The sequence below is a fragment of the Trachemys scripta genome, chromosome 9 (assembly GCF_013100865.1).
Source record: "Trachemys scripta elegans isolate TJP31775 chromosome 9, CAS_Tse_1.0, whole genome shotgun sequence".
NCBI lineage: Eukaryota > Metazoa > Chordata > Testudines > Emydidae > Trachemys > Trachemys scripta.
The window spans coordinates 19,344,108-19,372,003 of record NC_048306.1 but is presented as its reverse complement, the minus strand read 5'-3'; the positions used below and the strand labels follow the sequence as shown (position 1 = coordinate 19,372,003).

Sequence of the window (27,896 nt, the reverse complement as noted above, 5' to 3'; positions counted from 1 at the left end):
AACTTTTCAGGGGGCAAGCGGGAAGAGGGCTTCTTGCACTCCTGCAGGATTAAACACAACATAGTCCTTACAACATGTGCTGTGCTCCGGTGGTACAATGTTGGCAGGGGGACTGTTGTAGCCAGGTTGTATTTGATAAAGCAAGGGGGCCTTTATAACCCTGCTTTAGCTAGCACTGGATCAGTGGCAGAAGCACCGCCTGGAAGAACAGGCTCTTGCTGAGATCATTCAGACAAAGAATCAGCTGCTTTAATGCCCAGATTAGGACAATTAACCTGCTGGGTATCGCATGCTTTCCTGATGCTCTGTGGTTTTTAACACTCTTCCAATCACCTATTATTAGCCTTGTTTCTCTGAAAGAACCGCATGGCAGGGAGCCAGCTCCAGTAGACCTGAATATTTCAGGTTCCTGGAAGATGTGGTTCTGCTTTAATGGAAGAAAGTAGTAGCAGGCATTAGTCACCTTAGATAAATCAGGCGGCAGATAAGCAGGCCTGGCTGGGGACTCGGGCAGCGAATTCAAAGTGGGCAGGGTACGCTCAGCAGTAACAGTAAACTGCTTTGTTCTTCCCATTCAAATTTGTTTCCAGCTCTCTGCCACTTCGCTGGAGACTCCTCCTGTACTTGCATCTTGCTCCTGATGAAAGGTGCCAGTTTATCCAGAGCCTTTGATGGGCTGCCTGGGGTGCTGGGATCAGCAGTTTGGCTGATTGTGCCGCAATTGGTTTGAGCTTTTCCTTTTTCAACAGTTCTTCCAGTGAATTTAGCGTTAGGGAAAGATACCAGATGGAGAGCTCCGAAGGCCTCTGTTTAGTTACAGGACAGATTCAGCCTGGGTAGGGGGCAGTGTAAGCCTATATACAAACACGCCACCAGCTGCCAGTGCCCCTGAACCCTCATTAGTCCAGCCTACATGCTCATTTAATCACCAGTCCCACTGCTGATAAGGCCAATTATATAACCCATGCTCATGGCTGTTCAGGACTGGACTGTGAGATTCTTTTCACGTAGGTCACCATACTGCCATCATATGGTAACAGCTTTAATGTATTACTCACAGAGGATGGACATTAAACCGATAATTTACAGATTAAAAGTTCCCTAGATATTTCATATCCCCCAACATGTCCTGAGTTCCCTGGTTGAGCTTTACAGAAATGGCTTTTCATTTGACTGAAACGGACTCATAAGGGATAGGGTCCTATTGCTTGCTGACCAAGGGGGCCTTCTGCCCCCAGAACATCCTCTAGGGGACATTAGCATGTAGATATCTGCAGTTCAATGGGCAGTCATCTCTTTCCCAAAGGGTGGCCTGAGGGAACCTGCATAAATTTGGTTTGTGCCTCTGTGGAACTAGGAAAGGAGGTGATTTTTTAAAAATCCAGTTCCCATTCAAAATGCCAATTAAAACTTGAACCTAAGAAGGTAGAGGGTGTATTGATAAAATGCTGGTAAATATACACTGGTCCAAGCCCGTATTTTTCTCAGGGTTCTCCAAGTTGCTGAGTCTTTCACAATCCACTATCTCTGGAGCCCCTAGCTTGCTTGTCTATCTCTCCGTCAGAGATATTTCTGCTTTGGGATCTCTCAGTGACTTAAGCCATCTGCTTTCCAGTGCTGCAACTCCACTTTCTTCACCATCAAGGAAGCCCATAGAGTCTAACTATAGAGCTTTCTCTTTAATCTGTGATTTTGACTGATTTAGGAATAGCTGCTAAAGTGAAGAGGTGAGGTGTGTCTGGAAAAGACATCTGAAGAGTGAGAATAATTCGGATATGTATGCCCCCCTGCAGGCCTTTAATGAGCAGGCACTCCCTGCAGCATATGTATCCAGGATCTATGCCCCAGTGCCTCTCTCCTCCTCCCTCTGTATACCTAACACCAACTCTGTATACTTCTGCAGGGGCTGGGTGTAATTGGAAAGGTGCTTTTTGATGTCTGGCTCACTGGCAAAGGCCTAATGAGTCTCTTTTCAAATTAAACCTGAACTCGAGTGTCCCTTTCAGTGCAATGTTTAGAACCAGGCAGAAAGGTTCAGGAGAGATGTCTCTTTGTATCAAGCTCAGGCCAGTCTATAGAGACAAATGGCTGGTGGTGAAGCTTGACTCAGTATGGTCCCTAGTATAGAGCTGGGTGACCAGATAGCAATTGTGAAAAATGGGGGACACTTTTTTAGTGTGTGTGTGGGGGGTGAAGGGGTATAGTTGTATATATAAGACAAAGCCTCTAATATTGGGATGGTCCCGATAATATAGAGACATCTGGTCACCCTAATATAGAGCCATGGCGATGTTCTCCTGGAGGAATGAGAGAGCATTTTTAATGCAGTGCCCAGCAGCAGGCCTTTGTCAAGGAAAACAGAGCAGCCTCATATCCCCCTGTCTTTACAACTCATTAAAAACGAAGAAGCCTTATTAAGTGATTCAAAATGTGGCTTATTCCTTAGTGCACTTGCATTCCTGCGGTTCATTGTTGGTTACTTTTTAGCCATTAGCTTCACAGACAGTCAATAAAGCACTTATCAACCCCGGGGAGCTTTAATCCTGAAGTCCAAGGAGCTTTAATCCTGAAGTCATCTGGACTTTATCCTCTCTCCTGATGGACTAGTAATAGTGATGTGAGGAGCCCTTCTGGAATGTGGATTGCATCTTTGGGACGCTGTCTGCTTTAGGAAGCAGATGGGGTGAAAAAAGTGGGAAGTGCATCTTTCTTGGGGGTATATATTAATCACGGTAATACTTGAGCAGTGAACATAGGGAGAGGGAGTAAGACTAACCAACGTGCTGTCCTGTATTCTTCCAGTCTGGCAGCTAGATGGAAGAATTCAGTTACCAGATTATTAATTTAGTAATATGGCCATTTCCATGGAAGAGCAAAGTGCTTCAAGCACAAGGTTCTATATAGAATGAGATAGAACAATATGTGGCAAATGTTACCAGTTTTCTTTAATAAAATACAGTCCCATTGTGACGGCCTGGTTGGGATTTGGGTATGCAGCCCAGATCAGTGAGAGGTTGTCTCACCACTTGTCCTATAACCCTGCATCTCCCACAATGCTTTGCTGCTGCAGCTCCCAACCTGGGCTACTCACAGCCAGCCTACCAGCACACAGGTCACACCCTGAGTGTATGTGAGCAAGGAAACCCTGGTTCAGCAGCTCTGACCCCAGCCTTGGTGACAATCGTCGAGGTGACCTCAATACACTCCTTGTCTTGAATTTCCCCCAAACTACGTGCCCTGAAGCGTCCAGCCCTCTTCTGGCAGGCTCAGAGAAATAATATAAGATTTGTTGCTTCTGTAAAGAGACAAAACCACATCACAGCTTATTAACTTAATGGAGGTAAATACACTCTTCCCTTTAAACACAGCATGAAGGTGGTTTATAGTAAAAATAAATGGATTAACAATAGGACATAGGTTAAGTGATGCGAAGTAAAAGGAATAAAATTAGAAAGGGCTACAAGCAAATAAAAGTGAAAACACTCATTGAAAAGCCTAAAACTTAATCTAACAAGAGACAGGCTTTGTTCAAGACAGTTTCTCTCACCAGTCATTTTTCTTCCCAACCATGGCTGACTTTCCCTCAGGCAGGACCTTCAACAAAAGTACAAGTTGCTGGCTTCCCTCATTGTCTTGAAAAATCTTTGCCTAAGCAGGTTTCTCACCTATATTCAGTTCCAGAGATTCAACCCCATTTTGGTTGAAGGACCCATCTTTCTCAGCTTGCTAGTGCTCTGTTCCCTTGTGTCTGTGTAGTGATGGATGCCAAAGAGTGCTTCTGTCCTTGCTTGTATCTTCCAAAGCTCAGTGAACTTGTTTCAAGAAGCAGGATGACCTCATGGTGCTTTTCCCTTGCTGTGGCTTCCCATCCCCCTGCTGATTTCTATGTAAGTGGAGCTTCCGTTGTTTCTGGTCTCACAATGCTTAATTTACGCAGGAGACAGGTAGACAGCTGTGATCTTCCTGCCTGTCTGAGCAGTCTGTATGGCCTAATATCAATGAGCATCCATAATTCCTTATATAGTGTTAATACATGCGTTTCACAATTATAGTAATCACCAGTGTGTCATTAGCTTCCCGAAAAGACCTTGTTCCATATTCTCTTATAATACGGTAATATTGTATGCAATCAATTGATTCAATTGCTTATCACTTGATATTCAGCCCCCTGTCTTTATAGACCAGTGAACATTTACTTGAAAATTATTTTTTGAAAAGTAAAACCTGCACCAAACTTCTCTCTCCTGCTGGGTGTAGATGCCATGCTGTCTCCTCCCCCCACTTGTTAGTGTGAGGTTTGCCTCCAACCTTTTTTAGCTGGATAGGTCCGTTCGCATGATATGTAAATACATTTTCACTGTCTTTCAAAGTAACTCCCAGGTAGGAAAAACATGTTCCTTTGGCCTGGTCTACACTAGAAAATTAGGCTGGTTTAACTATGTCAGTCAGGGGTGTGAAAAATCCACACCCCTGAGCAGTATTGTTAAGCCAACCTAAATCTCCAGGCAGACAGTTTGCTACTGCCTCTCAGGGCATGGCTACACTTGCAGATGTAGAGCGCTTTGAGTTAAACCAGCCTTCAGAGAGCCCAGTAGGGAAAGCGCTGCAGTCTGTCCACACTGACAGCTTCAAGCACACTGGCATGGCCACATTTGCGGCACTTGCAGCGGCATTGGGAACGGTGCATTATGGGCAGCTATCCCAGCATGCAAGTGACTGCAATGTGCTTTTCGAATGGGGGTGGGGTGGAGTGGGGTGGAATGTGACAGGGAGTGTGTTGTGTGTATGTGGGGGGAGAGAGAGTGGGTTTGTGGGGGGCTGAGAGCATGTCAGCATGCTGTCTTGTAAGTACAGACAGTGGCAGACCCCCTTTCTTCCCCCGCCTCTCTCTCTCACACACAGCATTCCACAGTAATGGTTGATTTGTCTCAGAGCAGATAAGCAGCCAGCTGTCAGAAACGGAGCTTTCAAAGGGCACTTCCGCATTCCTACAGCTATTCAAAACAATGACAAGAGTGGCCACTTGACTTAAGGGGATTATGGGACGTTTCCGGAGGCCAATCAGAGCTCAGTAATGCAACACCACGTTCACACTGACGCTGGGGCGCTCCAGCAGGGGTGCAGCAAACATTATTCCTCTCGCCGAGGTGGAGTACCAGGAGCGCTCTAGCCGCGGAGTCAGTGCGCTCTACGTGCCTTGCCAGTGTGGACGGGGAGTGAGCTAGTGCACACAGGGCTGCTTTAATGCGCTCTAACTCGCAAGTGTAGCCAAGCCCTTAGGGAGGTGGGTTGCCTATGCTGATGGAAGAACCCATCCCGTTCGCATAGGCAGAGTCTTACGCTGAAGCACTACAGCAGAGCAGCTTTGCTGCTGTAACATTTTAAGTGTAGACAAGCCCTTTGTCTAGTGCAGACCTGTCTACCAACCCCCTGGCAACCTAACATACCTAAGACCTAATTCTAGCATATATCCATAACCCTTAATATCCACCATGTACATAGATCGCACAAGAATATTATGATCAGTGAGTTATTCATTTTCAGATGATACCTCACAAGGCATATTTTGTGCAAAGATTATTACAATAGTGTGTAGGGTGTGAATCCAGGGGGGGCTTAGCATCACAATCCTATTTTAGCCTGGGGGATGGGCGGCTGTGAAAAAACTAGAATCTGTAGGTATTAATCACTTTCCTATTTGCTGCTTTGTTATTGCACTGTAACTGCTTTCTGCATGCCACCAAGATGATGTACCAGTGGGAAACTGGATGCTACATTCCTTAGGCAAAAATCCCGATATACAGCTCAACCCCGATATAACGCGACCCGATATAACATGAATTTGGATTTACACAGTAAAATCGCTCCGGGAGGAGGAGGGGCTGCGCACTCAGGCGGATCAAAGCAAGTTCGATATAATGCGGTTTCACCTATAATGCGGTAAGATTTTTTTGGCTCCCGAGGACAGCGTTATATCGGGGTAGAGGTATATGTATTTTTTGTTAGAAGATACTGCTCAGCTAACACTGTAAAGACAAGTGAAAAGAGAGCCGCTCTTCTTACCAACAGCCCATGTTGTGTCCAGTATGTTTGGTCTCCTTGGTAACAACCATTACAAATATTAGATCAGATATTTAAATAAATGCATCTGGGTTCTGTCTGTGCCCCGGTTGTGTTCACTCTCCATGACCCTCCTAACAAATGCATTTAGCGGGAGGAACATTTAGGGAAATAGCAAATTTCAGTCAATATTAGGGAGAGTTTGTGGAAGGTGCATTTGTGATCATGAGTATTTACTCCCAAAACTCGATTCTAAACATTGTGTTAATCCAATTAGGGAATAACAACATACTGGGTGAAATCTTGGCTCTGCTGAAGCCAATGGGAGTTTTGCCATTGACTTCAATAGAGCCAGGATTTCACCCACTGTGTGATGATGTATGTGTTCAATTAAAAGAACTCAGATTTTGACAGCCAAGTACTTGCAATGAACTAGCTACAGACCAAGAATCATTCCCAGAATTTGGTGATTAATTTTGAATGTGATAAAATTGTGATCTGCTCCCAGGCAAAGAGAGGTAAAATGAAAGACATATAGTATTACTTACAAGTTATTCACCCACCTCAATTCTATGTAGTATGGTTAGAACACAGGAGGCGTGCCAGGGTTCTGGGTTCTGGTGCTGCCTCTTTTGATGACTTATTGTGTGACTTTGACCCATTCAATCTCTGTGCCTCTGTTTTCCTATCTGTAAAATGGGGATAATAAGTCATAACTAGCCTTGCAAAATCATCATTAAAATTTACTAGCACAACCAGTCTGCACCTACCATGTTGCTGAAGAAAGGGACCCCAAATAGGCAGTGCTTTCCCCCATCATACACTACAACCTCTGCATTGGGTATATTGGTGTGGGGCTCTGGCTCAGAGGTGAAGATGTTATCATTGGTGCCAAATACCTATGTTGTTGGCACTTTCAGTGAAGTTACTAAAAATGAATATCTTGTACTAAGGAGCCTTAGACAGCTCTTTGCCAACCCCATTGGTTTCAGATCTATTCCCCTCATTTTGCAGCTACCTGAGATGTAATATTATGATGAAGTCTCATTATATTACAGCAGAACATGATGCTGGTGAGTTGCTATAATCTCACTCCCTAGGGTGACTTGGAAAGATCCCATTAGTCTCTCAGATGTTGTTTGCTGTAGCTGTGTTGATCCCAGGATAATAGAGAAACAAGGTGGGTGAGGTAATATCTTTTACTGGTCCAACCTCTGTTGGTGAAGAAGAGTTCTCTGGAGCTCAGAAGCTTGTCTCTTTCACGAGCATAAGTAGATCCTATAAAAGATATTGCCTCACCTACCTTATCTCTCAGATGTTAGCCTTTGAATGATGGAATATGTGCCAACTTCAAGAAATTATTTGTAAGGATGACAGAGCGAAATCCAGGATATAGACAGCCCCTCCTTCTGTACTTACATGAACACACATGTCCGATATGCTGATGACTAACTCTGTGTAAAAGTGAGCCCTCCTGGCAGCTCCTGCTAGCTTTACCTTTTGGTATATCCTGACTGAGGAGCCTTGAGATGTTCTGCAATGATTCCAAAAGCACTATGGTGAGAATTCTTACAAGGGCGCATTTCGCTTGTGATATACACCCATGGTCATAGGCAGTGAGGCCACTACAGAGGCTTGCTCAGTTTATAACCATGATTGGATCAAGTTGTGGCTCCAAAGGTGTGACTGTAGATTTATCCACTAGCCCTACCTAATTTCCTTCTCTATTATTTATAGCGCATAGATATAACCTCTTTAAATGCTACTCACAGCCCATGTGAAGCATTCTCACCAACCAAAGGCTAATAGGCCTGGTGTCAAGGTACATTAAACCCTATCAGAAATGTATAACCTTCTGCTGGAGGAGAACCCAGGAAATACTCAAAATGTTGTGCTCTTAGTGATCTACAAGGTGTTGGTTACTGGAGTTGTGGGACATTACAGTCTCAGCGTAGGCCCTGGAGCACCATACCCCCAGGAGAGAAGATGTGCATCAGGACCATAGAATGGTCATTTTTCTCCAACATACATCACAATCAGGATTGGAGCCCCACAGTGCTAGGCATTTTACAAAAACAGAACAAAACCCAGTCACGGCCCCAGATCACTTACACTCTAAATGTCACAGACTCCTGCTACTTGAACTAAAGGAGAGCTCCTTTAGTTGTGAGAAAGGCGCAGGGTATTGTGGTTTGATGCTAGATGGAGACATGGTTGCACAGACTAGGTCAGGGACTGGGTATTTTGTGAATGGCCCTGAAGAGTGGGGAAGGTCGTCTCTGAATTTGCACCTGAACTTGTCTCTCTTCCTGATGCCCTTGCTTATTAGCCCGTCTTGTCTTTGTCTTTATAGTATCGAGGAATGACCGAGGAGCCCCCCAAGAACAGGTCGCATGAGACCTGATTGGGAATAATGCGTGGATTAGTTCTGAAAAATACAGGAGTTCCAGGCTGGGTGACCCCCAGGAGCTTTCCTGGTCCTGACACACCTGTGCACCTACTAGTCCATAATCAATGCAGGGGACTGATAAGATTCCCCAGGCTCCTGGTTGAGGTATGGCTCTGATGAAAGCAGGCTGGTTTGTCTCCAGGTCAGTTTGATTCATGCAGATAATTTAATCTTTAATTGCTAGATCAGGTAACCGGCTCGACTGCTCTCCTGCCTGTTTTACAAAACAGATCCGAAGGGCCAGATATTTATGGGGCCAGGGTGTTCTGTGTATTGTGGGTATTGACTCCCCACTGCTGCTGTCTTTTGCTAAGAGCTCTGAGAACTCTCTCTGCAAGACGTGTGTGTTACTGTGATACCAGATTCCTTTTGTTGCAATTGCCCTGCTCCTAATCTGATTTTGGAAGCAGTTATCTGGGTTGGAGGTGCAGCAGCAAGAAATGGGGCAATCATTCCTCGGATACAGACCTGGGCCTTTCCTTGCTATTTAGTTTTTGCTCTAGTGTCTCAGTGAATGCTGTGTACCCTATGGAACTTGCCACGTTGGTTAACAATATGCTAAAAACATAGAAACACTAGTAAGAGAAGGAAAAGGTTTATGCTTTTGACTGGGTATAAGGCCTCTGGCACCGACCCGTTGTCTCATCCTGGGCAAGTCACTTAACCTTTATCCTATTGTCTATACAGGGATAAAAGCCCCGTGGCCCAGGGCAGCTGACTCAAGCTTGTGGGGCTTGGGCTGAGGGGCTAAAAATTGCTGTGTAGACATTCAGGTTTGGGTTGGAACCTGAGCTATGGGACCTTCCACCCTCGCAGAGTCCCAGAGCTCAGGATCTTGCCCGAGCCCAAACATCTACACAATGATTTTCAACCCTGGAGCCTGAGCCCTGCAAGCCCGAGTCAGCTGACCTGGGCCAGCTGTGGGTTTTTTATCCCTGTGTAGACATACCCTATGTGTCTGTGTTTGCCACTTGTTGTGAGGCTTCACTAATTATTTGTAAAGTACTTTGATAGCCTCTTCTGAAAAATGCTACTTTGCGCTTTGGCAGAATATCAAAGAGGACTCAATAGTACTTTTCCCAGGAGAAAAATGCTCAGAATATAAATAAAGACAAGTCCGAGAGGCGTTATATCTAAGAGTACTGGGCAGACTATAACTTGGTAGTTAGATTCTGCATGCATGAATTCTCCCTACATGTTCAAGTAGATACATTGTTGTCCTTGATTTCTTCTCTTAAACCATTACACAGTGTTACAGTGCACTGTTAAATAGCCAATGCACTCCACCCCAGAAGCAGTTGCATTTCCCTGATGAGTAAAGTGATCCCTAACTGTCTAGTTCTGTGAACCCCCAAAGTGCTTGGGAATGCTTCTGGATGAAAGGGCTGTATAAATCTGTTATGTTATTAGCTTAACAGCTCCTGCTGTTGCTCTACATATATGAAATTAGAAGAGCCTTTACATAGCAGCACCTCTGTTATTTGCTGGAAACCCACCAGCCTGAATCAGCAAGAGAGGTATAAAGGGCTCAGTCACATGCAAACTGCATATGTCTAGTGTAGAAGAAGGGTCACCTGCTATTATTCTGAGATTATTCTCAGTTGCCAATTCATATCCACTTTGGGTCAGTATTGATCCAAAGTTGTTGTCATGGCGATTTGGGGTGTGTGTGTGTGTACATGAGCTGCAGGTGATATTGTGGCTATTCTTAGTCATTCCACATCACAAAAAACGAAACCACCATCCACTAACTTGCCAGTCTCAACTGAGAGCCGCCTGACAATAGGGCCCAGTCTTGATTGGTCCTAGGCACTACAGTAGTAAATAAGTTTCTTTCTAATAACAAGTGGGAAATGGAGGCTGAGTGCTCTCCTCTCCCCTATATTTGGGCCCTCCTGACCAGAAGAGGCACGTTGGTAGGGGAAGCGATCTTGTACTATGTGAGTACTGTAGAGAACCAGAATTTCAGTCTCTGGAGCTGTCATTCTGGTACCCTTCACTAGCGCTCAATTCGCCCAAACACTAGACAGAACATGTAAAGAAACAGGATTCTTTTCCCTTTTTTTAGGGGAAAAATGTTCAGACCAAACACCAGCATGGTTCAATAAACCAGTTCCTTTGAATTCCATTTTATGTTCAGAAACTGCTGAAAGGACATTTTTATCCTGGTTAAACAAACATCTCCGGCTTTTTCCATGCTCACCGAAAACAAACCTCTTTTGAAGTGAAGTCAGCAATAGCCACGTTCAAGGCTCCAGCACTCCCCCTCTCATTGTCTCTTTGAAAGTGAACTCTTTTCCGTTGTTGAGACCTCTGTCCTTAAATGTTCTTTTGATCTAGGCTCCATTAGTCACAGCAGAGGAACAGGCTGAATTTGCATAACAGCTGCAAAGCTACCTAGGGGGCTGTTTCAGACATTTATGCCATTAGTCTGTTTGGAGGAAGGTGGTTTGCTGGGGACTTTGGCGAGTTAGCAGTGGAAGACCCAGAGGGTAATTGTTGGCCTGTCTCTACAACCTGGCATGAGTGAAAGGGGTTTTGGTGCTTGTTTTTGTTAGAGTTAAGGAGGAATGGCACCCCAAACCTCTACCCTATTGCTGTGGATTGCAATGTAAAGCCTTAGCTTAAGTGATCATGTCTCCATCTAGTGGCTGGCCCCACTGAATATAATTGCCTGCAACTTACTCACCACCTATAGGATTCTTCTTCATCTTCTCAAGTGGCAGAGGCTATGGTTTTATTGCTGAAGTTCTTGGGTTCTCTCCCCACTGATAAACCCGGTGTCTTTGTGACCAGATTCAGATGTGCCTGTTCTGGACAGCACTGATGTGGTGGCGGCTCAGAGTGGTAAGGTGCCCGTGGGAGAACAGGTGCAGGGTACAGTATTATAAGGGGGAGGTGTAGCTGGAGCAAAGGTACCAAACAAGGTAAATATACTGTTCAAGGTGCAGGTACAAAGGGAGCATGTGAAGGCCCCATATCAAGTGGTTTGAGCATTGGCCTGCTAAACCTAGGGTTGTGAGTTCAATCCTTGAGGGAGGCATTTAGGGATCTGGGGCAAAAATCTGTTAGGGACGGTACTTGGTCCTGCTGTGAAGGCAGGGGACTGAACTCGATGACCTTTCAAGATCCCTTCTAGTTCTATGAGATAGGTATATCTCCATATAATAATATGTGCAGGTTGAGGGGAGCAGATGCAGTGGGGGAAGCAGACAGACAGACGTAATTACATAGAGAAAAGAGAGGCTTATGGGACAATGGAGTGTAGGTTTCTTGCCTCTTCCCTGAATAGCCAGCACCCTTTCTCTCCTCCACTAGTTAAAAGCCCTAGTGGTGCCACGGGCATTTGTGCTGCTTCAAGCCCAGACCAATAGTTTTTCTGGCTAATTACCCAAAGCCTCGGTTCTAATCCAGCTACCTGCTTTGAAACTCTGCCTTCTCCACCTGCCCGCCCCTCCTCTAGCCCCAGGGGCCCTGGGATTGTCAGAAGCAGGACATGTTATAAGCAGCAGTGTTAATTGGTTAGTTTGAAAGCTGCAGGGAAAAGCTAGTGAATATGCTGTGTTACACTGCAGGACTTTAGTGGCTGATCCCATCCCTCCTATACAACACCCATGTTGGGGTTAAAATGCCATGTGTACTCTGGACTCGCTGCATCTCACAGTTATGGTTAGTGCTCCCGGCAAAAGCCCCTCGCTCTCTGCTGTGATCGCTGTCTTCTCTTTTCTTTATAAATGTTACGTGATTTCATGTTGATCTTTTTTAACTTAGCTTGAGACCTCCTGCAGCGCCTGCCATTGAGCTTACACCAACCCCGACAGTAAGGCTTTCTCAGAGATTTAACAGCACAAAACATCTACCCCCTGCGGTAGTGGCAGGCCTGAGACCTTGGCTTTACACTTCCAGAAGGCTGATTTTCTTTCCCATGTTAAATCCCCACCTAGACAGACAGACTGACTGACCCTGCATTGTTCCCACTCCTGCTGTCTCTCCAGAAACCACCAAGGCTGCTGCTTTCAATCAGTCTGCAGCGTAAGACTGCATAAGACTTTGCAGCGTGTTAAAAGCAAGTAGGGACTGATTTCGCCCTCATTGCAGAGCTCTGCCTGGCTCCCACAGATTTAGGGGTCTCCAGATGCTCTGGGATGCCATCTAAGCTCTTGTAGTGAGCCCTTCTTCCTCAGCTGGTGGGACTGTACAAGCATCAAGAGGAAGAAACTCTCTGCAGAAATTGCTCTCCACCACCCACATGAGTGTGGCAAGCCAGCTGCTGTTTGGATTCTGGTGGTGGCAGTGGTGTGGGGCAGACTTCCCTCCTGGGTTACATGGGGCCCTGTGAAGAGTTATTTGTAGTTCAACAAAAATACCACTCACAAAGTTTCCTTTGAAACTTCATACTGCGCTCTGCAAAAGTCCAGCTCTCCCAGGATTTCACAGAGTCCTAGGGCCTTCTTTGGTCCTTTTAGGCCTTGGCGTCATTGGTAAAGCCCTCAGCAAAGGGGCCCACTGTAATGGCCGTTTTTCTGATGTGGCCTCTTAAGTAGTTCCAACCAGGGCTGGCTCCAGCATTTCTGCCGCCCCAAGCAAAACAAACAAACAAACAAAAAAATGCGATTGCAATCATGACCAGTGGCGGCAATTGGTGGAGAAAAAAAAAAAAGCCGCGATCGGCGGCGGCAGTTCGGCGGCAGGTCCTTCGCTCCTAGAGGGAGTGAGGGACCTGTCGCCCCCGAATTGCCGTTGGTGCTGCCCCTCTCCCTTGGCCGCCACAAGCACCTGTTTGTTAAGCTGGTGCCTGGAGCTGGCCCTGGTTCCAACCTAGTGTCCATGACAACTTTTATAGAACATGCCCTGATAGCTCTTAGAAGTTCAGTCCAGGCAGGTCTAGCAATGAAAGACCATGAATTGGAATCTCTTTATTTTATGGCTCATTGGGTGGGTAGAGGATGAGAAGAAGAGATGGGATTTGCAACAGGTTGAAAAGGAAATCAACTCTATTTTGCTTTACAAGGTGTAGAGGTCCTTGTCCAACAAATAGCAGCCCTTCTGGTGAAAACCTTTGTATGATGACATTTCTTGGCTCTCACAAACTGAGCTTCCCCCCCTGTTTTTAACCTAGCTTTTCCATTTCCATATCTTAGTTAAGCGCTAATCAGTGAAGCATGATTCCTGTGTCTGGCTTGCAAGTCAGGGAATGGAAAAAGGAATGCAGGGAAAGTCAAAATAACCTCTGATGAAGGTCACATCTGCATAGTGTGATGCAATGCTCCTTTGAACAGTGTCCTCCCTACTAGTGTCCTCCTACTCTCTTGCATCTGAAGAAGTGAGGTTCTTACCCACGAAAGCTTATGCTCCCAGTACTTCTGTTAGTCTCATAGGTGCCACAGGACCCTCTGTTGCTTTTTACAGATTCAGACTAACACGGCTACCCCTCTGATACTCCCTACTAGTGTATCCCAAAGTGCTTTCCAGAGTTTGAATAATACGAAACGGGTCCAGATTCTGCTCTCCATTACACACATGGATTATATGGTATAAATTACAGAAAATGGGAGGGAAGGGAATTTTGACAGTTATATTAGGAATCAAATGAAATTTCTGCCTGGTTTAATATTTCTACGCTTCAGGACAGCGGGCAGGTAAAAAGGGAAAATGCAAAAATGCAGCAAAGGTTCTGGGCAATGAGGGAATGAGGCTGTTTTCTCACACCATCTTGGAATCATCATTATGATTCTTCTGATCAGAAAATCCTGGCTGAGTTGCTATGATGTTTGCAAAGCTCTATTTAAAGTGAACATTGCAGTGGTTTAGTTGGTTGCATTCTGATTTGCAGAGTGGATGTCTTCACGCCCCACTTTATCCTGTGCTTATCAAGCACTGCAGAGCTGTGAGGGGAGGTTAGCGAGAGCATGCTGTAGCATTAGAGCGAGTGTCCTGCCTCTGAGATATGAGACACTTTATGCACAGTTCTAGAGGCTCTCCAGGAAGAAATTAAGACCCCAGATTAGTAATGATGGCGCAGAGTTCTGTCACCGTTAGGTCACTAGCTCAAATCTGACCAAGGTCAGTGAAAGTGTTTAGTGGCCCGTTTGAGCTGAGTTGCTGATATAAAAAAAATATCCCTTGGTAGAGGACAAGGGCCATGTTTTGCCTCAGACTCCCCAGATATCCCTCCACAATGAGTTTGTCTCTAAGCATCCGCACTGCCAGTTTCCCTGCCAGTTTCCCTCCACACCTGTCACCCTCATTGGCAGTCTCAGCAGAGAGGGCACAAAAGAAAGAAAGCCTCCCTGAAAGTGATCCTCCAAGGTCAGGGCTGAGGCACCTTGGCAGCTGGGCAGTGTGGGGGAAGTTCATCTTGCAGCTGCCTGTGCTGGGCCGGTTTTGGGGATAAACGGAGGCCTGCACTCTCCAGGGCTGTCAAGCTGTTCTTTCCCCCCACCTTTCCTATAAAGAAAAGAGGATGTATGTATGTGTGTGTGTGTGTGTGTGTGTGTGAGAGAGAGAGAGTGAACCCCAGATGTGGCTACAAGGGAGGGCAAATTTCTGAAATTTCTGGTGTAAAATCAAGCCGAGGTGAAAACAATCATAGAATCAGAGGACTGGATGGGACCTTGAGAGGTCATCTAGTTCAGTCCCTTGCAATCTTGGCAGGACTAAGTATTATCTAGACCAGGAGTAGGCAACCTATGGCACATGTGCCAAAGGCAGCACGCGAGCTGATTTTCAGTGGCACTCACACTGCCCGGGTTCTGGCCACCGGTCCGGGGGTCTCTGCATTTTAATTTAATTTTAAATGAAGCGTCTTAAACATTTTAAAAACCTTATTTACTTTACATACAACAATAGTTTAGTTATATATTATAGACTTATAGAAAGAGACCTAAAAACGTTAAAATGTATTACTGGCACGCGAAACCTTAAATGAGAGTGAATAAATGAAGACTCGGCACACCAATTCTGAAAGGTTGCTGACCCCTGATCTAGACCATCCCTGACAGGTGTTTGTCTAACCTGCTCTTAAAAATCTCCAATGATGGAGATTCCACAACCTCCCTAGGCAATTGATTCCAGTGCTTAATCACGCTGACAGTTAGGAAATTTTTCTTAATGTCCAACCTAAACCTCCCTTGCTGCAGTTTAAGCCCATTGCTTCTTTTCCTATCCTCAGAGGTTAAGAAAAACAGTTTTTCTCCTTCCTCCTTGTAACAACCTTTTATATATTTGAAAGCTGTTATCATGTCCCCCTCAGTCTTCTCTTTTCCAGACTAAACAAACCAGTTTTTTCAATCTTCCCTCATAAGTCATGTTTTCTAGACCTTTAATCAATTTTGTCGCTCTTCTCTGGATTCTCTCCAATTTGCCTACATACTTCCTGAAATGTGGCACCCAGAACTGGACACAATGCTCCAGCTGAGGTCTAATCAGCGCAGAGTAGAGCAGAAGAATTACTTCTTGTGTCTTGCTTACAACACTCCCGCTAATACATCCCAGAATGATGTTTGCTTTTTTTGCAACAGCATTATACTGTTGACTCATATTTAGCTTGTGGTCCACTATTACCCCCCAGATCCCTTTCCGCAGTACTCCTCCCTTGGCCGTCATTTCCCATTTTGTATGTGTGCAACTGATTGTTCCTTCCTAAATGGAGTACTACTTTGCATTTGTCCTTATTGAATTTTATCCCATTTACTTCAGACCATTTCTGCAGTTTGTCCAGATCATTTTGAATTTTAATCCTATCCTCCAAAGCACTTTCAACCCCTCCCAGATTGGTATCGTCCGCAAACTTTATAAGGGTACTCTCTATGCCATTATCTAAATCATTGATGAAGACATTGAACAGAACTGGACCCAGAACTGATCCCCGTAGGACCCCGCTTGTTATGTCCTGCCAGCATGACTGTGAACCACTGATAACTACTCTCTGGGAACGGTTTTCCAACCAGTTTTGCACCCACCTTATAGTAGCTCCATCTAGGTTGCATCTCCCTAGTTTGTTTATGAGACTGTCATGCGAGACAGTATCAAAAGCTTTACTAAAGTCAAGATATACCACATCTACCACTTCCCCCCCATCCATGAGGCTTATTACCTTGTCCAAGAAAGCTATCAGGTTGGTTTGACACAATTTGTTCTTGACAAATCCATGCTGACTTTTTTACTTATCACCTTATTATCTTCTAGATGTTTGCAAATTGTTTGCTTAATTATTTGTTCCTTTATTTTTCTGGGTACAGAAGTTATGCTGACTGGTCTGTAATTCCTTGGGTTGTCCTTATTTTCATTTTTATAGATGGGCACTATATTTGCCCTTTTCCAGTCTTCTGGAATCTTTCCCATCTTCCATGACTTTTCAAAGATAATCACTAATGGCTCAGATATCTCCTCAGTCAGCTCCTTGAGTACTCTAGGATGCATTTCATCAGGCCCTGGTGACTTGAAGACATCTACTTTGTCTAAGTAATTTTTAACTTGTTCTTTCCCTATTTTAGCATCTTCTGATCCTACCTCATTTTCACAGGCATTCACTGTGTTAGATGTCCAATCATCACCAACCTTCTTGGTGAAAACTGAAACAAAGAAGTCATTGAGCACCTCTGCCATTTCCACATTTTCTGTTATTGTTTTTCTCCCCTCATTGAGGAACAGACCTACCCTGTCCTTGGTCTTCTTGCCTCTTATGTATTCATAGAATGTTTTCTTGTTACCCTTTATGTCTCTAGCTAGTTTGATCTCATTTTGTGCCTTGTCCCTACATACTTGTGTTATTTGTTTATATTCATCTTTTTTTGTAATTTGACCTAGTTTCCACTTTTTCTAGGACTCTTTTTTTGATTTTTTAGATCATTGAAGATCTCCTGGTTAAGCCAGGGTGGTCTCTTGCCATACTTCCTATCTTTCCTTTGCTCTTGTGCCTTTAATAATGTCTCTTTGAAAAACTGCCAACTGTCTTTAGTTGTTTTTCCCCTTAGACTTGCTTTCCATGGGATCTTACCTACCAACTTCCTGAGTTTGCTAAAGTCTGCCTTCTTGAAATCCATTGTCTTTATTTTGCTGTTGTCCCTCCTATCATTCCTTAGAAGCATGAATGCTATCATTTCATGATCACTTTCACCCAAGCTACCTTCCACTTTCAAAATCTCAACCAGTTCCTCCCTATTTGTCAAAATCAAATCTAGAACAGCCTCTCCCCTAGTAGCTTTCTCCACCTTCTGAAATAAAAAATTGTCTCCAATATATTCCAAGAACTTATTGGACAATCGTGCCCCTGCTGTGTTATTTTCCCAACAGATGTCCGAGTAGTTGAAGTCCCCCATTACCACCAAGTTCTGTGTTTTGGATGATTTTGTTAGTTGTTTTAAAAAAGCCTCATCCACCTCTTCTTCCTGGTTAGGTGGTCTGTAGTAGACCCCTACGATGACATCGCCCATGTTTTTTTACCCCTTTTATGCTTACCCAGAGACTTTCAACAAGTCTGACTCCTATTTTCATCTCAGCCGCAGTCCAAGTGTATACATTTTTAATATATAAGGCAACACCTCCTCCCTTTTTTCCCTGCCTGTCCTTCCTGAGCAAGCTGTACCCTTCTAGGCCAATATTCCAGTCATGTGTATTATCCCACCAGGTATATGTAATGCCAACTATGTCATAGTTGTGTTTATTTACTAGCATTTTGAGTACTTCCTTCTTATTCCCCATACTTCTTGCATTAGTATATAGACATCTAAGATACTGATTTGATTCTCCCCCCTCGCCCCCAGTTCTGTCTTGCCCTTCCTTTATCCCTGCTATAACAGCCCATGCTCCCCCCAAATTCTGAACCGTCTCCATGTTTTGGACTTACCTGTAGGCTTTTGGTCACCTGCCTCCTTCAAACCTAGTTTAAAGCCCTCCTCACTAGGTTAGCCAGTGTATCCAAATATGCTCTTCCCCTTCCTCAATAGGTGGACCCCTTCTCTGCTTAGCAGTCCTCCTTCCTGGAACAGCATCCCATAGTCAAGGAAGCTGAAGCCCTCCTGGCGACACCATCCTCGCAGCCAGGCATTCACCTCCAGGATGCGTCTGTCTCTGCCTGGGCCCCTACCCTTGACCGGAAGGATCAAAGAGAACACCACCTGTGCTCCCAACTCCTTCACCCTTACTCCTAGAGCCCTGTAGTCACTTCTGATCTGCTGAGGGTCATACCTCACAGTATCATTAGTGCCCACATGGGTGAGTAGCATGGGGTTGTAGTCAGAGGGCCGGATGATCCTCAACAATCCCTCTGTAATGTCTTGGATACGGGCCCCTGGCAGGCAGCATACCTCCTGGGATGCCACGTCAGGGCGACAGACGGGTGCCTCTGTCCCCCTCAGAAGAGAGTCACTAACCACCACTACCCTACGTTTATTCCTGGGAGTGGTGGCTGCGATCCTCCCAGCCTTGGGGGTACATGGCTTCAACTCCTCCACCTTTGGGTGTGATTCCTCATCGCTCGTTGCCAGGGCAGCATATCAGTTTTCCATCACTGTGATGGGTGGGTTGGAAGCAGGGGTGGAGCACTGCCTGCTGCCAGAAATAACCAGCTGCCAGTGTCCTCCCTGTGATAGAGCCATATCCTCCTCCAATGTGGCCGACTTACACCGGGTTGAATCTGGTCCTTAATTTACAAAGTGAGCTATGGCTGAGCACATACTGGCTGCTGTGTTGGTTTATAGTCCCTGGACAGCTGGTCTCTAACTCATCAGTGTAAAGCACCTCAAGTTGAGTATGAAAGCTGCTATATACAATCAAAACCTATTCTGGATTTAAACAAATGGAGCCGATATTTTTAACATGGGCTCCAATTCTTCCCCTCATAACCCCTCCCCGTGCCCTAACTTTTATGTCTGGCATTAGTCCTTTAACATAATAGTGACTGCTCATGGTGTTCTTGAATAGTACCTGGTGATATTGCTGTCTGGAGGACTGTAGCCTGTTCTACCCAGCGTCATCAAGCAGCCCAGGTTGGAACCATTCAGCATGCTCAGAGTTAATTCCTTCTAGGTAGTGAGTCTTGAGAACTCCTCCCCTCCTTCCCAAAGGTGAGTGGCTGCGCACTCCGAGAGGAGAGGAGCTTTCATTACAGTGCCAGTGTGACTGGCAGAATGTCGGAGAGCAGCAGAAGTTTCTCAGATCACAACCTGACAGGAGAGAGACTGATTTATTGGTAAGGAGATTAATTTGCAGTCTGAGCTAAATGCATTTAAAATTGCCTTTAAGGAAGTTTCTTACAAGCTCAGGGCTTTAGCAGTATCTTAACCCCAGTCTATTCATTTATTCCTTGTTGTTAAATTTTATTTTTTTATTTTATTTTATTAACAAGAGCAATGTCATAGGGTGTTTGTTTTTTTCCTAATCCCATCTGTTTTGCTATTGTTTGTAGAATTCTTACCTGGGATTAGAATCAGGATTTCACTTTCCCATTAACACACATCAAAGACTTAAAGGTAAAATGACAACAGACTGAATATCTGAAAGAGAGAACTTCCTAATGCGATAACACTACAGGAGTTAAATAAATGTATCCACTGGAGCTTGGTTCAGATAATCGGCTTAATCATGCACAATGTTTATTGAAAATATGAAAGTTACTTTTCAGTGAAATGAAGTTTACACCGATTTCACATTTATTGCTTTAAAATTGCTTGTATTCCCTTAACAACCAGACATTCTGTATTGGCTTATGTGATTTTTCTTTTTTTTTTTTGTCTGTAAGGGAGTGAAGGAAATGACAGCTGATGGCAACATAATATGTCAAATCAAAGAGCAGAGATTAGAAAGACTAAGTACAGTTATAAAATAATTACATTTTAAATGTCTTCCAATAGTTTCCCTTACTCTAGAAGTTTGCAAAGGGACTTCTATAAAACATGGTTTACTAACAACTTTTCTTTTTGCATTTAAAACTACTCCAAGGTTGGACAAAATGCCATGAAATGTTCAGAATGGAAAAGCCCCGCACTAGCACTATATGAGCTAATAGGTCTTTTTCATTTCTAGAGCATGGGCTGACTCTGCGCTGTATTTGGTAGGTGCAGAGGAGGGGAGAGTCAAAGCCATAGATCAATCTGTCTGTCTGTCTATCTTATGGTTTTATATGGCTGCCCATCACCATAGTATCTGAGCACCTTCCATGTAAAATGAATAGCAATAGTGCTGTCCGTACTGGACTTCATGGAGTCTCTGGAACAGCTCCTTGACTAGGGCTCAAAATACTGCTTGGGGTAGAAGTGGGTGAGCTAACTGGGGAGGTAGTATGGCCTTGTGGGTAGAGCACTAGTCCAGACTCAGGAGAGCCAGTCCTAGCTCTGCTGGTGGGTGACCTTAAGCAAGTCACTTCCCTGGATGTGCGTTGGTTTCCTCTTCTGTAAAATGGGGCTAATAATATTGACCTCCTTTTGAAAAGTGCTGAGAAATCTATGGATGAAATATATTATCTATGAGTTAGATGGTATTATTCAGTCCTACAATAATCCAGGCTCTGGCATACTGTAGAAGCTGCTGTAAAGTAGGCAAGCTAACTAGGACCACCTGTGGATTGCTGGCAGGTAGTAGTGCTCTCCCATGCTTTCCCTGTGTTCCCTCCCACGCTTTCCTACCCCTGACATGCCCCCTTCACTGGTGACTATAGGACGTTTGGCACAGCAGCTAGGTACACCGGCTTTGTATCAGCTGAGAACTCCCCCATGTGGTGGGAATCACCAGCTGGGGGAAGCTGGTGGCTTTCCTGCCCCATTAGGCCATCAGAGCAGCTCAAAGGAAATTGATAACGAGAAAGGCTCTGGCTCTATAATTCGATGATTTATGTGTCACGTTACATCACAGTTATGAGGCAGTTGCAATATGATGACTGGTGTGTGTATACTTCTGTCTGTCTCAAGTACTGTATACGAATATGTTTCTGCTCTGCCTGGAGCGAATGCACACAGAGGATGAAGGTCTTAATAGTGGAACAGCCAGTAAAGATTATCTCGTAGATCTCGTGGTAGGGGTCTATGCCTGCTTGTGACCATGAAGTCCACCTGGCTACAGGCTGTGGAATGGGTAATGATGGCAGAGACTTCTGCAACCACAGAATCATTATGGAGGCTGACCATAGGCCTGGCTACCACATCGGTCATGTGGGGACCTTTCACTCTAGAGCTCTGCTGTTTCCTGCTTGAGCAGGGATTCAGTAAACTACAAAGGGTCCTTCCAGCAATAGTCCACGGCACCTGCTCCACTGCCTCTGCCTTCATCACTTGGGAAACTGCCTTCTACTGCTGCTGAGTGGAAATTACCTGGCTAGTCTTTGTGCATTGCTGCCTGCCTCCTTGCTCTGTGGGGCTGTGACTCATGCCTCGCAGAGCATGGCACAGGAGCTGCTAGGAGGAGCTGGCTGGCATCGCTCTCCTTCGTTGTGTTACAGGAAGGGTGTAGAAGGAAAGGCAGATGGGGGGCCATGGGAGCATGAAGCATGAAGGGAAGAGATCTGGGCTTTAGGTTACTCATTTGTATTTTATTTATTCATGTTCCTGTATGATGTTCTCTTGGCGGATGCCCCACAGCGCTGTATATCTGAGGGAAGGTGAAGGCAGAACAATATTGCTCAGGGGCTTGGAGTCTTATTACTTTGCACTGGAAGGACCAGATTTTTAAAAGTGCTCAGCTCCCAGTTAGGAACCAAGAAGAAGGGGGCAGATTTTCAAAGGGGTTCAGCATGTTGGAGGAATGCGTAGGGCTTCTGGAAATCCGGCCAATTCCCTTAGGCACTTTGGAAAATCTGGCCCTAACTTTTGGGCACGTATGTTCAAAGGGACATGTCCCATGGAGTAGACACAAAAAGCACTTCCTCCACCATATCTCACTCAGAAATGCAGTCATCCCTGGAATGGAGCCCAGCAGCTGTTTATCAGCATACAACAACATTACATCTCCCAAGTTTTAGCACAGGAAAAGAAGAACAGTTCATATTGAGATGGGTCTAAATTACAGAGCTTACAACCAAACTGGAATTTTTCCAGTGTCCAGCTGTGTCTAGACTTGATGTGGTGGTTTGGGCTGCACTGGTTTGATGCATCAGGTTTGGATTTGGATCTGAATGTCTCCCACCCCTGCTGGCGTTTGCATCTGGGGTTCCAGTTCAGGCCCATCTCTAGCAGTATCTAATAGGTGCTAGAGGAGGGAATTTAGGCAGGGATATAATGTAATATTCTGTACTTCACTTGGGCCAGGTCACGGTGGCTAACACCCCGATTCCAGCAAAAACCATTATGGGGTCATTTTATTTCCTTTCAAAAATTGTTTCGTATGAATTTAGTACCATGGAGACTGAAGTCCTCGGTCAACAGAACAGGAACAGCATGAGTAGCAGCACAGCAAACCTCCCCCTCAGTACTCTACCCTGAACTGCCAAGGTCACCTCTAAAGGCAAGAGGCTACTCCCTTTTCCATGCCCATTCACTCCTTGGCCTCCCGACTCAGATTGCCAGCCAGGGTAATTGTGATGGTTGTCCTGTGATGTAGACATCTGCACACTAGGAACTAAATGGAGACCGTGAACTCATTTACCAGAGGAGACAGAACAGTCACCAGATGGTAACACTTCCAGTCACTTCTGAGCTGGGTTGGATCTGGACCAGTGAAGTAGATTAAAATGGCGAAATCTTTTTTCTATTAAAGTTTTGCTATTGACTTCAATGGGGCCAGTATTTTACCCAAAGACTGCATATCCTACTGAGCTATTCAGGCTCCCCTGCCACGGGACTGGTAATAGCACCAAGAGTGTGTGGTAGGGAGGTAAATTTGGTTCCAAAATGAAGCACAAACCAACAGATTTTAGTCTGAAGTTGCTTAGGGCTCATGCAGCTATAGTACAAATGTAGTTTGCTTCTCAGTGGGGAAGAGGAAATTCTCCACTGCTATGGGGACGAGAGAAGGGGGAGGGAACGAGTGCCTATAGATGCAGCAACCAGAGCCCAAAAGAGCCACACAAGCCCACTCAGTTCATTGAAGAAGCAAAAGCGAGATCATTCCAAAGTTATACTGGGTGCCTAATGACCTGTCGTATATCTGGTGTGTGTAGAGGGGATGGATCCCGGAGAAATGACATAGGTCCTGGTTTGCTTTTAAAAAAAAAAATAATTTATGCTAGGTCTCCATTTGAATATTTTTACTAAAATTAAAATAATAAGAAAAAAGCACTAGCCACTAGACCGCAACATTGACTTTCTCCCTTCCCTCCCTAGATGTAACTGACGAAACATTTACAACCAGAGCATATTGGCAGGGAAGAGCAGGAACGGAAATGACAGCTCCTGCTGCTCCCGCTATACTGTATTTTAATTAAAAAACCCAACAACCTCTCAAAGTTTCCTAAATCAAATGCCTTTAACATCTGTTTGAAATTCTGTTATTAAAGCACCGCGTTCCAGCGTGGCTATCTTTTCATGAATGTCCTCAAAGGGGCTCTCTTTCTCCTTAATTAAAAAAATACCCCCCGGTTCCCACACAGTAATAAAGTTCCAGGGAAAGGAGTTTGAGAGGGAGAGAGGCACGTTAGTGCTGGTGTGGAACTGGGATTGTTATCCATTGTTGTGATAGGAAGAATGGTCCAGTGCTGGCTGGGGACTTGAGAGACTCAGCTTCAATTGCCTGCTCTGCCACAGACTTCCTGGATGGCCTTGGACAAGTCACTTAGGGTATATCTACACAGCCTGTGGCAGCGAGCCTCCCAGCCAGGGCTGAGAGACTTGGGTTTGCATCCTTAAGCTCCAGCCTAAGCTGGGTGTATTCAAAGAGCGGTCTTTGCAGCTATTTTCAGAGTGCTAGCACAAGCCCCACAAGCCCAAGTCTCTCGACCCAGGCTGGGTTGCTCGCTGCTGCAGGCTGCATAGATGTATCTGTAGGCTCCCTGTGTCTCAGTTTCTTATCTGTAAAATGGGGATAATAGCACTACCCTGCCTCTCCGGCCTGCTGTGATGGTAGATATATTGAAGTTTTTGAGGTGCTCAGATACTATGGTAACGGTAACCACATAAGACAGCTAAGTATAATTCCTCTTGGGATTGCTTTGAGGCCATCAAGTAAAGAAAGCAATTGTCACCTAGAAGGCACAAAACTATCTGTCTATACAGATACAGTGCAATCTCTTCTGTGTGATTGGAGTGCTCACTGCCGCTGTTCACCTAGGAATGCTCAGTGGGGGAATTACACGTTGCTATATAAAGTTTCAGTTTGGTTAAAGGAACACGGTCAATATTATGAAACTGACTCACATGAGAAACATTCTTGTGTCTGAGAGAGGCCACAGGCATTGAGGAACAAACTGCAACAAAAAGCAAATGATTATTCGTTGCTAATTTCTTTCATTTGCAATAACTTGCAATTTGCTTTTCATTTTTCATTTAATTTCATTTAACTTTTAATGTGTTTAACTTTTAACTATGGGAGTACGAGACTGAGCCCATGGTTTGCATATATAGGAGGACCTTTAAGTAACATTAATTCCTAAACACTTTTTTGGAGTGAAGAATTTTTGAAACCTACAATGTAAAGTATGAAATCGCTCAACCAGTAATCTTATTGGGTGGCTTTTCTGTTTCAGAGATTGCAGCTGAACATAGCAACTGCATCCGAACGACCTGCTTGCACTGTCAGAGCCGGCTTAGAGGTCGACTAACAACGGTACAACAGAATCTGAACTTTCAGCAGCCTGAGCAGATAATAGTCTCTTGTTGGAAACATTGGTTTGTCTCTGGGCCCAAGTGTATCAGTCAGTAGGCCTGGCCAGGCCCAGAACTCAGGAAAAGGACTAAGAACACAATGGAGTGAAATAATAGGGATGCTGCTGGCTTGTTGGATGAGGGAGGAAGTTGTCAGGGACCCATAGTTATTTGCAATATATAGAGGATAAGAATATTTGTAGGACGTTTTTTGAAAAAAAGGATAATTTTGCCTGGAGGAAGCTGGAGGCCTCTGAAAGCAGAGAGGCAGACCTGACGCACTGTTCCTGTTTTCTCTCTGGGCTGAGTCCCTTCTATTGCCCTCTCTTTTGTCCCTCTCTGAGGTTTGTGAAGACCACTGACAAGGAGACACTTTGCATGCCCTGAGGCAGCTACCTTCAATTTCACTTCTAACCAGAGATCTAAGAAGATGGGCAGCAGTTTGACGCTGGTTGGGGCCCTCTGGGCTTTCCTATCCTTTCTCACAGCAGTTGCCAGCTCGGCCAGTTACTTTATGCCCTGTTGGCTTGTTGGTTCCCAGATGGGGAAGCCGGTTTCATTTGGCACCTTCCGACGGTGCACGTACCCAACTCGGACGGAGGAGAGGCACCTGGTGATGGTGGAAGAATGTGGGAGGTATGCCAGTTTTGGGGCTATCCCCAGCTTATCCTGGCAGATCTGCACCGTGGTGACGGGAATTGGCTGTGCCTTGCTGCTCCTGGTGGCGTTAGCAGCCATTCTGGGTTGCTGTGTGGAAGAGCTCATCTCTCGGATGATGGGACGCTTCATGGGGGCAGCCCAGTTTGTAGGAGGTAATGGAAATCGTTTGCATTATGCTACATACGTGAGTGGCTTCAGGTTGCTGATTAGCATATGCTAATACTGTACAGTGATCTTCAGAGCACTGCTCAGGACAGCAAAGATCCACTGAGCTGGAGACATCTGTACTAAACATCTGAAGTAAATCTCGGTAGCATGAATATGATTTTTATTCCAATACTTGACCCTTCTGTTTTATGTATAGTCTTTAATTTCCTCTAGGCTCTACATAAATACCACGTCTGTTACGAGAGACACTCTCAGTACATTAAATGTTCTTCTGGTTTGTTACCAGGCCCAGAGCTGTAACATTCCCCCAAAGCCAGGAATCTCTGTGGGAGAACATTCTGCCTACTTTAGCTGCTGGTTCTTTCTGTTTAATACACGTCCCCTGATGACAGTAACTGCAGTACTTTATTTCCACTATCGTCTTTAACACCCCTGATTACTTCAGTTATGCCTCTTCCAGAATGAGGAGGACCTGGCCTTTCTGAACCCTCTTGGAGCTTGTCTGCACAGCAAGTTACTGCACGGCAAGCCAGGATGTGACTCCACTGTGCCTCAGCTTGCTGCACGGTAGCGTCTTGTGTGGACTTTGCTACAGCGCAGTGAAAGTCCCAGAGTGCGGCTTGGAGTACTTCCAGTGGTAGCACACCGAGCCGCGCTTCGGCACTTTCGCTGTGCTGTAGCCGTGTCTGCATGGGACATTACTGCGCTGCCGGCTCAGGCATTGTAGATTCACCATGGGACGTGCCATTTGGCAACTTGCCATGCAGACAAGCCCTAAGAGAGTTCAGAAAGGCCAGGTCCCTCTCACTGTAGAAGTGGCTTGCTGTGTAGACAATCCCGTGGCTATGTCTTCACTGCAAGCAAGAGGTGCTGTCTTGCTGAGTGAGGGAGGGAAGTTGGCAGGGACCCACCGTAATTTGCGAGACAGAGAGGATAATATTTGTAGGCGCTTTTTTTTAGAAAAAAAGGATAATTTTACCTGTGGGATGATAGTGGCCTCTGGAAGCAGGGCGATAGCTCCCTCCTGCTGGACACGGGACACTGTAGTTTTCACCTCAGCTAATTGAGGTCCACCCAAGGCAGGGCATATAGTGTCGACTTTGACTAGCTACATTCAGGTGAGAACCATCTATGCCTTGACGCTACAAGGCTGTTACGTTGTGGCAGCTGTCTGAGGTTCATTGTCTCTGCAATAAATGCACCTCTTCTTGCAGTCACGATATAGCTATGGAGAGATTCTCCTAATGTGGCTTTCTACCTAGCATAACCCTTGTGGCATTTTATCGGTCCTGCCCTCGTCTGTCTCCACAATTCTGTTATTATCTGTATTGCAGGAATGTGTCAAGACTGGGGCCCCATTGTCCTGGGCACCATACACACACAGCTAGAGACAAACCTGCCCTGCAGTACTTACTATCCAAAGGGAGAAGACAAGAAAAGGGAAACTGAGGCACAGAGTGGGGCGGGGACTTGCCCAGTGGCAGACAACAGTTCAGTGTCAGGGCTGGCAACAGAACTCAGGTCACCCGAGTCCTTGTCCAGTGCCCTAGCCAGAACACATTCCTATCCATAATGTCCTTCCTACATACATGTGGACCAGTGTGTTACCCCAGTTTGACACCCGCTTCGCTCCTTTGAAATCAGTCTAGTGTGAAGCTGGAGTGACACCTTGGTGAATCAGGCTCATTGTCTCCAGAACTGTGGGATACCAAAAGAATCCCGCCTCTATCTCTGTCCTCTCTTCCCCATGCTTTGTTCAGTCCAAACTTGCAGTCACGATATAGCTATGGAGAGATTCTCCTAATGTGGCTTTCTACCTAGCATAACCTGCA

General features: G+C 45.3%; 1 protein-coding gene across 1 annotated transcript in view; it reads left to right on the top strand.

Annotated features, from left to right (window-relative positions):
- Positions 1-19,614: 19,614 nt before the first annotated feature.
- The window catches only part of LHFPL1 (LHFPL tetraspan subfamily member 1), a 48,516-nt gene continuing 40,234 nt past the window's right edge, over positions 19,615-27,896 (top strand). Inside the window, exons 1-2 of the mRNA XM_034780505.1 lie at positions 19,615-19,700; positions 25,119-26,048. Of these exons, the coding sequence (XP_034636396.1) occupies positions 25,667-26,048 (382 nt within the window). The 5' untranslated portion in view covers positions 19,615-19,700; positions 25,119-25,666. The remainder of the gene's footprint in view (positions 19,701-25,118; positions 26,049-27,896) is intronic.